Source organism: Centruroides sculpturatus, unplaced genomic scaffold, assembly GCF_000671375.1.
Source record: "Centruroides sculpturatus isolate CEXI.00-Female unplaced genomic scaffold, Cexi_2.0 scaffold1947, whole genome shotgun sequence".
NCBI lineage: Eukaryota > Metazoa > Arthropoda > Arachnida > Scorpiones > Buthidae > Centruroides > Centruroides sculpturatus.
The window spans coordinates 16,629-29,501 of NW_019386082.1; the positions used below are offsets into that span (position 1 = coordinate 16,629).

General features: G+C 28.6%; 1 protein-coding gene across 1 annotated transcript in view; it reads left to right on the forward strand.

Moving 5' to 3' along the window:
* Positions 1-12,873, forward strand: part of LOC111613476 (eukaryotic translation initiation factor 3 subunit A-like) — a 30,991-nt gene that overhangs the window by 15,526 nt on the left and 2,592 nt on the right. Inside the window, exons 7-19 of the mRNA XM_023354830.1 lie at positions 37-211; positions 282-482; positions 558-674; positions 1,523-1,846; positions 1,939-2,148; positions 2,267-2,371; positions 4,986-5,099; positions 5,183-5,305; positions 5,402-5,555; positions 5,631-5,763; positions 9,836-9,870; positions 11,304-11,525; positions 11,664-12,203. Of these exons, the coding sequence (XP_023210598.1) occupies positions 37-211; positions 282-482; positions 558-674; positions 1,523-1,846; positions 1,939-2,148; positions 2,267-2,371; positions 4,986-5,099; positions 5,183-5,305; positions 5,402-5,555; positions 5,631-5,763; positions 9,836-9,870; positions 11,304-11,525; positions 11,664-12,203 (2,453 nt within the window). The remainder of the gene's footprint in view (positions 1-36; positions 212-281; positions 483-557; positions 675-1,522; positions 1,847-1,938; positions 2,149-2,266; positions 2,372-4,985; positions 5,100-5,182; positions 5,306-5,401; positions 5,556-5,630; positions 5,764-9,835; positions 9,871-11,303; positions 11,526-11,663; positions 12,204-12,873) is intronic.

The window sequence follows — 12,873 nt, forward strand, 5'->3', positions numbered from 1 at the left end:
ATAAATTATTCTTATAAAGTTTTTCTTTTTGTGCAGAATGGCCTCTCGTGTTGTTTTAGCAACACTTGCTGTTCCAATGCCTCCCAATAGGCCTGAAATTGACAGACTGGTAGAAACTGATGAAAACGTTATAGATAAAAATCATCGTTTATTAGCCATGCTTTTAGGATTATCAAATCCACCAACAAGATCATCTTTAGTTAAAGATTTGGTAATTCTATAAGTAAATATAAATGTTTAAAATTAATAATTATTAGAATTTTTAATACTTTTCTTCTTAGATACGTTTTGGAGTCATTCAAGCAGCACCGAGCCAACTACAAGAATTGTATCGTCTCTTAGAGACAGATTTTCATCCTCTTAAGTTGTGTCCACGTGTTTCTCAGTGTTTTGATTTTATTAACAAATGGGAAGACTATCCTGATCTTCGACAATATATTTCAGCATTACAAGATATTACAATAATGAGACTTTTAAAAGAAGTAAATGATTATACTTAATCTCTAGTTACATGGGATTTTCTGTGTATTTCTATTTTAAAAAAAATTATTTTTCAGGTTTCTCAAGTTTATCAATCTATTGAATTTAGTAGATTGTTAGAATTAACACCTTTTGCTACTCCATTTTATTTAGAAAATATGGTTGTTGAAGCAGCTCGTAGAAATGATTTACAGGTAATTATTTAAAGTAAGAATAAAAGCTTGAAATAAAAATGTTACCCTTTGTACTTCAGTGACTCTTTTTCTTGTTTTAACTGTTAGGCGTAAGCATAACATTATTTGAGAGAGAATGAATCATACACACAACAAAGTTAGTTATACAGGCTTTATTAACCTATTCGATGTTGAAATTTTTATTTGTTGCCTGTGACGCCATGTTGAATTTTCGTTGATGTTAAGCCTAAAAATTTTTTTTAAATAATAATCATGTTTACTGTATCGTAAAAATTATTATTTTATGTTTCACAAACAAAATAAATATATTGAATAATATAGAAACAAAAAAAATTATATTTTAAAAGTTCGTTTTAATATAAAAATTGTGACACATAGCGACATATAGTATCAAAAACGTTCCAATATAAACACGAGAATATTCGGGATTGCCCATGCAGGTCAATGAGGTCAACACGAATATTTTCAGGAACAATGTAGGACAGGTTAATTCTGGAGGATATGCATTTTGGACATGTCCCTCATTAGCCCTCTTTATTTTACATCAATTTAGTTATAAAAACATTGCAAAATTTAAGATAGTTAAATATATACATAAAATCACAATGAACACAATATTATCTGAATGGTTACATGTTTACTATGGTTATAATATTGGAAACTGGATAAATAAATAACAATAATAGTAAAATACTTAAAAATATTATAAAATAATTAAACTATAAAAAGTTTTAAATAAAATTATTAATAAAATGAATCCCTGTATATTATAAAATGGGCAGTGTGGGATTCATTCTCTCTTAAACAATCTTATGTCAATGTTATCATTATATTAATGTTTATTATAGGTAAGAATTGATCATAGGCAGCGTTGTCTACATTTTGGATCTGAGTTGAGTGTATCACAGAGAGAAGAAATAGTTGAAGGTCCTCACTTACAAAGTATGCCAAGTGAACAAATCCGCAGTCAATTGGTTACTTTATATTCTGTGTTGCATAAGTGTGTTGAGCTCATTCAACCAGAAAAAATAAAATTAGCTAGAGAAGAACTGAGAGAACAAATTGTAACTGCATATAATCTCACTTCTAAAAAAGAACATCAGCGCATACTTGAAAGAAGACAAATTATTGAAGAAAGAAAGGAAATGATAGAAAATCTCAGCTATCAAAAAGTAAGAAAATAAGGTTTAAAAATAAAATATACAAATTAGATTATATATAAAATAATAATAAAATGTTTTATTTTAAAACTTTCTAATAAAAGGAAGAAGAAGAAAGACGACAGTTAGAAGAAAGACAGCAAAAATTAAGAGAAGCTGAAAAGGAAAGAATGGCCAGAGAAACAGAAGAAAGAGCAAAACAGCGTATTCTTCGAGAACAGAATGAATTAAAGAAAAAAGTAGTAATGGAGAAAATTGAACAGCTTAAAAAAACAGAACTAGGAGCACGAATATTTGAAGGATTAGAAGAAGAAGTTAGTAAAACTTACTTAAAAAATAAATCTTGGATTTTGAGCTTTGATAAATCATATTAATATATGCTATAGCTTAAAGGTTTATCTTTTCATTACATTGTATGTTAATTATATTTAGGAATTACAAAAACTAGATCCTGAAGAAATTTTAAGTCGTCAAGTAGAACAGTTGGATAGAGAGAGGAAAGAATTGCAAGCTAAATTAAGAAAACAGGAAAGAAAGGTAATTTGAAGTTTTTATAATAACTTTTTATATGTAAATATTACTTGTTTAATACTTAAAATTCATTCATTAAAATTTGAAATAAATTTTTTGCTCAACTTTTGTAACACTGCGATTTACATATAGTTATCACTTATGATAATTTTTAATAGCAGTTAATGGAACTTTTAAAAAAAATGAAAAAAATAATATATTATAAACTAGGAAAAAATTGCACTTATTTTCAAAGTTTATAAAAATTGTGTTATTAAAATAACTTTAATTTTAAAATAGGTAAATGTGTAAAAATATAAGTCTTAGTGTTGAATTCAGAGAGCCTTACAGCTGATTAGAAGCAGGTTTTTATGTTTGGCTGAAAATTCTTTAAACATAATCAAATAATCCCTGTTCTCAATAGGCAATGTGTTTTGCACATTTGATATCAAATAAGTGATTCTGCTAAAACCTGATTTAACCAAATAGGAACTTAGTTAAAAAATATTTTAATATATTTTCTAAGTTTTCCCTCAGTCATAGTAAAATCAGTTATTAACAGCTTTAAAAGAAACTAGTTTAGATCCATTCAAAGTTTGAACTACTGTTTGTTTAATGAGTCAGTCCATCAGTTATCCTCAGTTCCTTCATGCCCTAGCATTTTAAAGAGAATGAGCAATTACTTATTGTGCCAGGCTGGAAATTTTAATCATATTTTTAATTTATTTAATTTAAAATATATGCTCTCCGTCTTAAATTAGTAGTGGCTTGCCCCTGTACATCACTTTTTTTAACAATAGAGTTGTGCCAGTCATCTATTAACTGCTTTCAGGGGGAATTTTGAATTGAAATAATGTGATTTCTGGTTTGCATCGGAAGTTCATATATAGTTAATCAGGGCTTTCTGCATCAAATATTTCCATATCTGGTCTCGGATTTCATCTATATAACTTCATTCTTGAGATTAAAGAAGAATAGATGATGAACACCAGTGGAAATTAAGGTCTACAAATTTTTCAAATTGCAACCGAAAAATTGGTATTGCAGGCAACCAATTTATAAAAGCATTAAAAGATCTAGAATACCTTACAGTGTAGTTGGCCATCTTGTAAGTAACCCTTTCTCACAAAAACAGTAATTGTCAGGGACATCTGCTGTTTTTGTGAATAAATCATGAAATCACCTGTTGATATATAGTTTTTGTAAAACCTCAAAATATTTCATATAAAATATCTCTATCATCATTTTCTGCTGTTGCATAATTCATTGGCAAGTCATCCACCATTAGAATTAACCAGATGCTGTGAAAAACCCATTTTTGCCCAATTTTGACATATGTTGATTCTGCAAAAAAGGCCTCAAATCTTTTTAGATCTTTCTAAAAAAATTTCCAAAATAAATATTTTTTTAATTATATCATTTTTACCTTCATATTTAGAAAATGGTTTTAGAAAATACTTGTGAATATGTTTTAAAACTTTTTTTTAATAAACTCACTTTTAATATGTGGAAATAGTTCAAATTTCTTTTTTAACAAAGTTTATATATTTAAATGATTATTTTTGGTAATTTTTATATCCTTGTAATTCAAACACAAATTATTTATTGTATAAATACAATAAATAATTTGTGTTTGAATTACAAAGATTACTGGCATGGTTTCAAAAATACCAGAATTTTATATCCTTATTTTCTGTTTTATTGAAAACTTGACTATTTTTGCAGTATAATGTATAAATTATTTTCTTTTTTATTATTGTTGTTAATAATATAAATAAAGTTTAATTTATATATTTATATACATAATCATTTTAAAAATATTACTATCTTTCTCATTTATATTTCAAATTTAAAGCTTACTTTTTAAACTGTCTAAACTTGGTCATTATAACACTTCCATTGTTACTTAATACTTCCATTGTTGAAGCCTTAATCCTGTCCCTCTTCCCATGTGGGGAATTTCAAAAAATCCCTTCTTAGTATGCGTTCTCATGACATACCCTAACTGTGTACCAAATTTCAACTTTCAACTCCTAATCGTTTGGGATCTGCGCTTATTATTATTATTATTTTATTCAATGTCTTGCAAAGATGATAAGATAACACTTGAATAACCTTGAGTAAATGACAAATATTTAATAACTGAACATTTTAAAATGCCACAACAGTAGTTTATATAAAAACGTTCACTATAGAGATTATTTTTATACAAACTACCATTGTGGCATTCCATTATTCTACTTATTCCATTTATTACTTATTCTACATTATTCTATTTATACCATTATTCACATATTCTACTGGAAGAAAGTCGTTAGAAACATTTGAAAATGTTTGTTATTAAATTTTTGCCATTTATTCAAGGTTATTCAAGTGTGTTCATTAAACTCAGTCATATGCATATAATATGGTCACTGTATTATTGATGGTGGAAATTTTTAAGTTTATGCACTGCTTAAATATAGAATCAAAATTTGCTTAATGTTGCATTGGGTAAAATTAAAAATTACTTTATCATTGCTGCTTTGGCAACTATTTCATACTTCCTTTTATTCTTGAATTAATCCAATTTTTCTAAAAATTAACTTTTAATAAAAACTTATACTGTTAACTTTATATTTATAACTAAAAAATATTTTAGGTTGATCACTTGGAAAGAGCAAAAAGATTAGAAGAAATTCCATTGTTGCAAAAAGCTTATGAAGAATTTAGGATTGAAGATCAAAAGTTTTGGGAACAACAGGAAAAAGAAAGAGTAAATTTAGATTTTAGATGACTTTAGTCAAGTTTAAATTTTAACTAAGGTAAATATGTTAAAGATTTTATTTTAATTTATAGATAAGTAAATTAAAAGAAGAAAGACAGTCTGCTCTGGAACATCGAGATCGTTTATTAAGAATGAGGGAAGATAAAAATAAATTCGTGGAACGATTGAAAGCAGGAAGAAGTTCTGTTTATAAAGTATGTAATTTTAGTAATTCCATTTTTTATAATTTATAAAAATTGTTTATTACTTTAGCAAATAAATATTAAGTAATAACTATATAAAAATTATAGGAAAAATTAATGGAATTTGAAAAAATGTTAAGTGAGGAAAGAAATAAACGTTTAGAACAGCGAAAAGCAGAACGAAGAGAAGAACAAAGAAAGCATTGGTTGCTTATGAAGAAAAAGGAAGCTGAAGAAAGAAAACAACAAGAGGAAAAGAGAGGTTTGTTTTAAAAGAAAATAATAAATAAAATATTTTTATATGTATAAATAATTAAATTTTATTCAAAAATTGCAGAATACGAAGCAAGAATGGCAAAATTAGAAGAAATAGAAGCTAAGAAACGAGCAAGAGAGAAAGAATTGGAAGAAAAAATGAAACAGCAGAAGGAGGAGGCATTGAAGAAAGAGAGAGAAGAAAAGGAAACTACGTAAGTTTAAAATAGAAAATATTTTGAAATATTATTTTAAAATGCATTTGTTCAATTTAATAATACTTACATTTTGTACAATGATTTTTTTTGTATATGCATTTTCCACTATATGATTTTATTGAGAAAAAAATAATTTAATTTAATATATAATAAGATAAATATATTTTACTAGCAGATAAGCCCAGCGTTGCTCGGGCAAAAAGTAACGATAGCCAAGAGTAAGATTATTACATTTACAGCCAATCTTACCTGTTTTCACAGAATGCAAGAATTAGGTCCCCGTTTCCAGACTAATTAGAAAATTTTTAGATGGGTCTAAAAATATGTTCGATTTCCTGCAAAAATGTGAAAAACCACATCTGCACTTGTAAATCTTGCACATTGCTTTCTCTTAACACTTCCATTGTTGAAGCCTTAATCCTGTCCCTCTCCCCCACAGGGGGGAATTTCGAAAAATCCCTTCTTAGTGAGCATTCTTGTGACGTACCCTAACTGTGTACCAAATTTCAACTTTCAACTCCTAACCTTTTGGGCTCTGCGCTTATTATTATTATCAATCCATTTATTATTATTTTATTCAATGTATAATAAAAATTTGTTTAGCCATTTCAATTTTTACTGAAACTCATCAAACTTAACGTTTCATTAAAGTTCCTATTTGGTCACAATTTAATCAAAAAGCTGCTTCTAGATATTTAGGCTTTATGGATTGATCATTCTTAGAATCTTGTTTGCCAGTTTCTGTTATTACCAATCTCGCCTATAATATTTTAAGTTTAACCATTGAAAAGTATTTAAAATTATAAAAAATTGATGTTTCTTCATACAAATGGTTTCTGCTCACCTTAAAAAACTACGTAATATTCTTAGCAAACAATGGTGCAAGTGCTAAAAATCTGGCAATTCAAGAAACCTATATACCTACATCCGAGTTATACAAAAACGATATCATAAGGAATGTTCATTGTCTTTCTTTTAATTATTTTAATAGAATAGTCAATTCTTTTGCCTCTGATCCCAATACTTTTTGGGCTTTCATATCCAAGTTTTCTAGGAATACTCCTAACAGGACTTTTGTGTTTCATGATAATCAAGTATATGATATTTATCTTTAATCTTAAACAAAAATTCAGTAATATTATTCTAGGAGCCAATTACAAACCACTTACCTTTTCTTCACAAATATATTCTTTTTCCTTCTTATTTTCAGAAGTCTAATATGCTATCAATTTACTTAATACATCTACTTTCAGTACAGATCATATTCCAGCTGCATTTTATAAATCTGCCCAATCTATTTCTACTGTTATACTTTCCAAACTTTTTCTCATTACATTCAATCTCATTATGTTTTCAATCAATGGATCACATTAACAATTATTCCAATTCCAAAAAAGGATAAAAACAGTGTTTTTATCTTTTTTTGATCTATTATACTTTCCCCTTCAATGTTAAATATTTTTGAAATCTGTGTGTACCATAGAATCTACTCTTCTTTATCTAGTAAACTTCTTTCTTTTCAACCTTGCGGCATCAACAACAAACTTATTACAAACTTTGTCGTACATAATTAATGATTTTGAAAATAAGCAGCCATGTTACATTGTATATATTGATATAAGCAGTGCATTCGATTCTGTATTACCTAATATCCTTCTTAATAAAAGAGCATTGCGGACCATTTTTTATGCTAATTTTCAATCTTGCATTGAGTATGGACTGCTCATCTGGTCAATAGTTGCACCTTCCCTTTTACACAAGATTAATTTCTGCTATTATTAAGATATATCTTACATTTAACAAAATATGCAATTTGCCTTTTGCTGTTGACTCTAATATTCCTAGAATTTGCCTGAGTTTCCTATCTTTCTTCAAGAGAATTAAATATTTTGATCAGAGTTAATATATTACAAATATTTTAATGATCTTATTTGTCAAGATTGGCCTTTACTCCAAATTTTGTCAAGAAAACTTCACTCATTTACTTATGTTTTTACTCCTTTTTATCATCTAAATCTATCTCAACGATCTTTCTTTTACCCTATATCGTAAAATCTTAATAATTTTCATAAATTTTTACATCTTGATCTCCCTGGTTTTAAATTGAAATGTAAAAAATGCTGTGTGTCTTAACCTTTCTACAGAGGGTTAGTCAGATATGGCACTATCATGATGTAGTGGAGAATAAACATGAGAAATTTTTAAGAATTTTCTCATTTCCATTTCAGAAAAGAAATTTTTAAACAGTTATGTCTAGTAAAGAAAAACCTTTCTTTATTGTCACATAATTCCTTTTTTACGTGAATTTTTGCCTAGATTTTGGCGATATCCACAAAAAAAAATTTGCAGATATAGACATCATTCTTCAGTGTCGTGTGATCGCCCTTGACGGGTATATCCATCAATCACTGCAGAGTGGTTAAGATTTGTTACCTGTTGTAGTTTTATATTATTTATTTATTTATTTATTTATTTATTTATTTTTTTTTTTTTGTTTGTTTTAAGGGATGTTATTAGTTTTTATGATGTTTTTGTAGGGGTGGAAATGAAATATCTATCAAGACTTTTACTGTAAATTTAATGAAATAAAAAAATAATTATCAATTGTTTCTTATAAATTGACATTTTTAAAAAGCTTTATTTTTAACATTTAACAAAAAGTTTTAAATACTGTAGTGGCATTAATTCTGCAGCTACTAGTATAATTTTCTTACTTACATTTAATCTTATAATTTCATGTTTAATGTTATTTATAATGTTATTTCATTCAGTTTCATGGAATTTCTATTTATAACTAAGTGCATTCAACAAATGGGTTTTTGTATATATGTATAGATTTGAATAGTAGAACCTTCTCTTTAATATTTTCTTGGGGATCCACATTCTAACATTGAAGCAAATTTAAAGTAAAGATTTGGGAAAATTATAAAAAGCAATTGCAATAAATGAAATTAACATTTACATTTAATAATTTCTTCTGTTATTGCTCTTATATTAAAATTGCAACTAGTAAAAAATCAGAACACACGAATAATATTTAGGAGTTCAGTTTAAAAAATAGCTCCTTAATATTGAAGCTTAACATAAAATTGAAAAATGCTAAATTGAGGTCTAAATTCTATTGTTTATGAAGCAATAGAAATTGGGACAATTAAAAATGAACATGAAGTTGGGATAAATGTTAAATTGAGAAATATTAAAATAGGATATTACTGTTTATAATAGGTAAACAAAATATTTAAATTTTACACACATTCAAAAATTTATATTAAAATTTGAGAAATTTAGTGTGGGTATTTGTTGAAATTTATAGCCAAATTTGAGTTGTCACCATTTGGCTAACAACTAGTGGTAGCTACTTGTTTTGTATTTGCTTTTTAATAAAAACATTATTGCATAATACAGTAATACCCCGAACTTACGCGATAGGTAGGACCGCGCGATAACCGCGTAAGTCGAATTCGCGTAAGTCGGGGTATAATTTTGCATATAAATACATACAAATAACACAAAATAAATTGTAGCTATATGTCGAACACGTCCGAAAAGGTAAGCCGAACAATAGTGTGGGGGGAAATGAGTAATTAAGAGTTGCGTGGCGCTCAAACAAAAGACGAATCGACGAGATTTGAAAATCGCGTAACTCCGGATTCGCGTAAGTCGGGGTATTACTGTACTGTTTTTTTTTCACGTTAACAATTATTTGTATTGCTAATTGCATTGTAATTCATTTTGCATATAGAGTACAGCAGAATCAACTTTGTAAACTACCTAATGCACATTCTATATTGATATCATTTTTATGAAAGCATTTCTTTAACTGCATGTTTGTGTAATAACAATAATAATAATAATTTCAATATTTTTTCTGTACTTTAAAAAAAACCACTAACCTGTGAGTAGTTAAAATGATGAGATTAAATTACATTTATTCTCTACGTACATGAAATATTCATTTTATTTAATTATACTTTTATATGATGATTTCTATTGTTGTTATTTCTTTGCTTAAGTTTTATTTTGATTAGTAGTTTGTTACATTTACAATTATTTTTTTTTTGCTCTATAGAGAAGAGAAACGTTCAGAACCATGGAAACCATCTGGTAAGAACAATTATAAAAATTAATTTGTAGTAGATAATAATCTAGTTCATGTTTCTAAACTTATATGTCAGTTGTATGTTATTTTTATGATATATAATTCTGTATTATTAGAATAGAAATTAAATGTATAAAGCAGTTTTAAATAATAATACATTAGAGTTCCGAAAACTCGGCACTCGATAACCTGGTGGTCCGGATAACTTGGCCACACCCTAGCAGGGCAAAAAAAACCGTAGTTAATTCATTTTCATTATAGACAACTTTATGCCTCATAAAGTATTTTTCTGGGGTCTGTCTTATCAGGTAAATTACTGTACACAGTGTATTCATTAATTTTCATTTTCATGTAGTAAAGGCTCTATGCCTTCATAAAGTATATACTTTTCCTTTGTTTAAGGGTATTTGGGCAGTTTATTCTCTGTTGTATTCTCAAGCAAACAATACATACAAGTACAGTACAGTCGACTCCCCTATAAGATCATAGATACGTTCCATTCTTTAGGAATCCGATTTCTTACGAGTCCTTCCAATCACAGCTTGACACGTGAGAAGTTTACGGACTACGGCTGATTGAAAGGTTTTCTTCCATAAAATTAATCGATTCTAGACTAATCCGACTCAACATTTCCAAAATACATATATAGTTTTTGGGGGGGAATAATCCGTATAAACTATGCTATAAACAAAAAATTGTAGGATTACTTACTGAGTGTGCACCATTTGACATCGCCATTGCTCAAGCATGTTTTCGTCGCGGAACAGCTCAGCAAACTGCAGCTGATTTCTAATAACTTATTTTTCTGCAAAAACTTTACTGAACTTTGGAGACATCATTAATATAAATAATTTTTATCGCCGTTGAATAAGAAATGTTTCTTTCACAAGAAACGTATAAAATTACAGTACTGTATTAGACTTACGGTACCTGTACAGATGTAGTGTGGTGCCAGGCGGCGGAAAATATATATATTTTTTTATAATTATAATAAAGTTACAATAAATTAAGTTAATATATAATTATATGTACAGTACCTAATTTATATATAATACTGTACAGACAATAGTAATCTCTCCGTAGTGTGGTACGCTTGATGGCGTAAAGTAGTTTGGCTGCCCGATGACGTTTTACGTAATTATAGGAGTTTTTTTACCGTTTTTTACGGATACCGTCGCAATTTTTTTGCTGTCTTATAGGAATTGTAATTATAGGAACCCATTTTATAGGGGGTCTACTGTACAGTATTTTCTGAGGAAACGCTCGTACTTATTCTTTTTTAACCTCATTCCCAATAACCTGGCATTTTCACAAACTTGGCCATCCTTTGGTCCACATTAGGCTGAGTTTTTGGGACTCTACTGTAATAATAATAAAATGACACAAACAACAATCACTGAGTATTAACTTATTCTGACTTAAATTTTTATTATTGAAGGAAGCTGGAGAGAGAGAGAATTGGCAAAGAGAGATAGTTGGCGTCCAAGAGATTCAGATAAGGATGTTCGAGGAAAGGATGATGAGAATACATGGAGAAAAAAAGATGAAGATATTCCTAAAAGAGTAGAAGAGCCTGTACGTTCCTATCCTGATGATGATTGGAGGAAACAACCTCGTAAAGAGAGAGATGAGAGAGAAGATTCTTGGAGACGAGATGATGGTAACTAATTATATATCTATTTTGATACTGGTACTTTTGAAACCGTGCTTGTAGTTATTACTACAAGCACGGTTATTACTACAAGCACTAATATTTTGATACTAGTAAACTGTTTCATTTTAACATAATATTATACAGGAGACCGCCGCTATCCTCAAGTCCGTCGAGCACCTTATCCTGAACATGAAGATTGGCGAAAACCACAAGAAGAACGTTCAGAATATGGACGTGGATTTGATCGAGATATTGATAGAGATGATAAAAGTTGGAGAGATCGCAGGGATAATAAAGATTTTGATCGCCGTGATAGAGAATTTAACAGGGATGAAAGAAGAGATTTTGATCGAAGAGATAGAGATTTTGATAGAAATAGGGATGACAGACGTGATAGGGATTATAATAGACGACCAGGAGACTTTGATAGACGAGATGAACGTAGAGATAGAGATTTTGATCGTCGTGATAGAGAATTTGATAGAAACAAAGAAAGAGATTTTGATCGTCGAGACAGAGACTTTGATAGAAATAGAGATAGGGAGCGTACTAACAGAGATAGAGGAGGTTATAGTGATCGTATTCCACCCCGTGGTCCTCGTGATAGAGAAGATAGGCGTATGGGCAGTGATGATCGTAACAAACCTAGTGAAGATGGAAATTGGAGAAGCTCGATGAAGAAAGGTAATTTTAAATATCTTTTTGATCTTGTGAAAAAAATGTTTGATAGAAATATAAGTGTTGTATTAAGAGAATCTTTATCAACATATTTTAAAACAAAAGCACTGTTAAAATATATATATATGTTATGGACAAAGTGATTAATCGGGCATTATGAATAATGACCAAATAGGGCGGGCAGTGTGATAAATATTGATTAATTTATCAAATTGACCGGTAATTATGAATACTGCTATCACCTAGTTGGGCAAAGTGATAATAATAAGTTGAGGAGTGATCATCTGACATACACTAGCCAATCGGCACGCTGAGTTGCGTGTGCGTATCGTACAGCGTTTAGTACAGAATTTTAAATTTGATTAAAAAAACTCCACTTATTTCATTTATAAATATTTATTTTTTGTAAATTATATCAAAGTACTATTAACTATATTAATTAAACTAATATTAACGAAAAGTATTATTAACAATTTTTGGTATAAATTATATAAAAAATTAAATGCTTTTTAGTTTATTTATTTGAGCAGTTAACATTTTCATGACATTTGGAATTACATAATTTTTTTTTCTTTGGTAGCATTTGCATCTATTAGATTTTCAACCAATTTTTCAGCAGCATTAACTATAGTTGTGGCCATCAGGAATTGATGACATTCTTGCACATTCTCTAAGC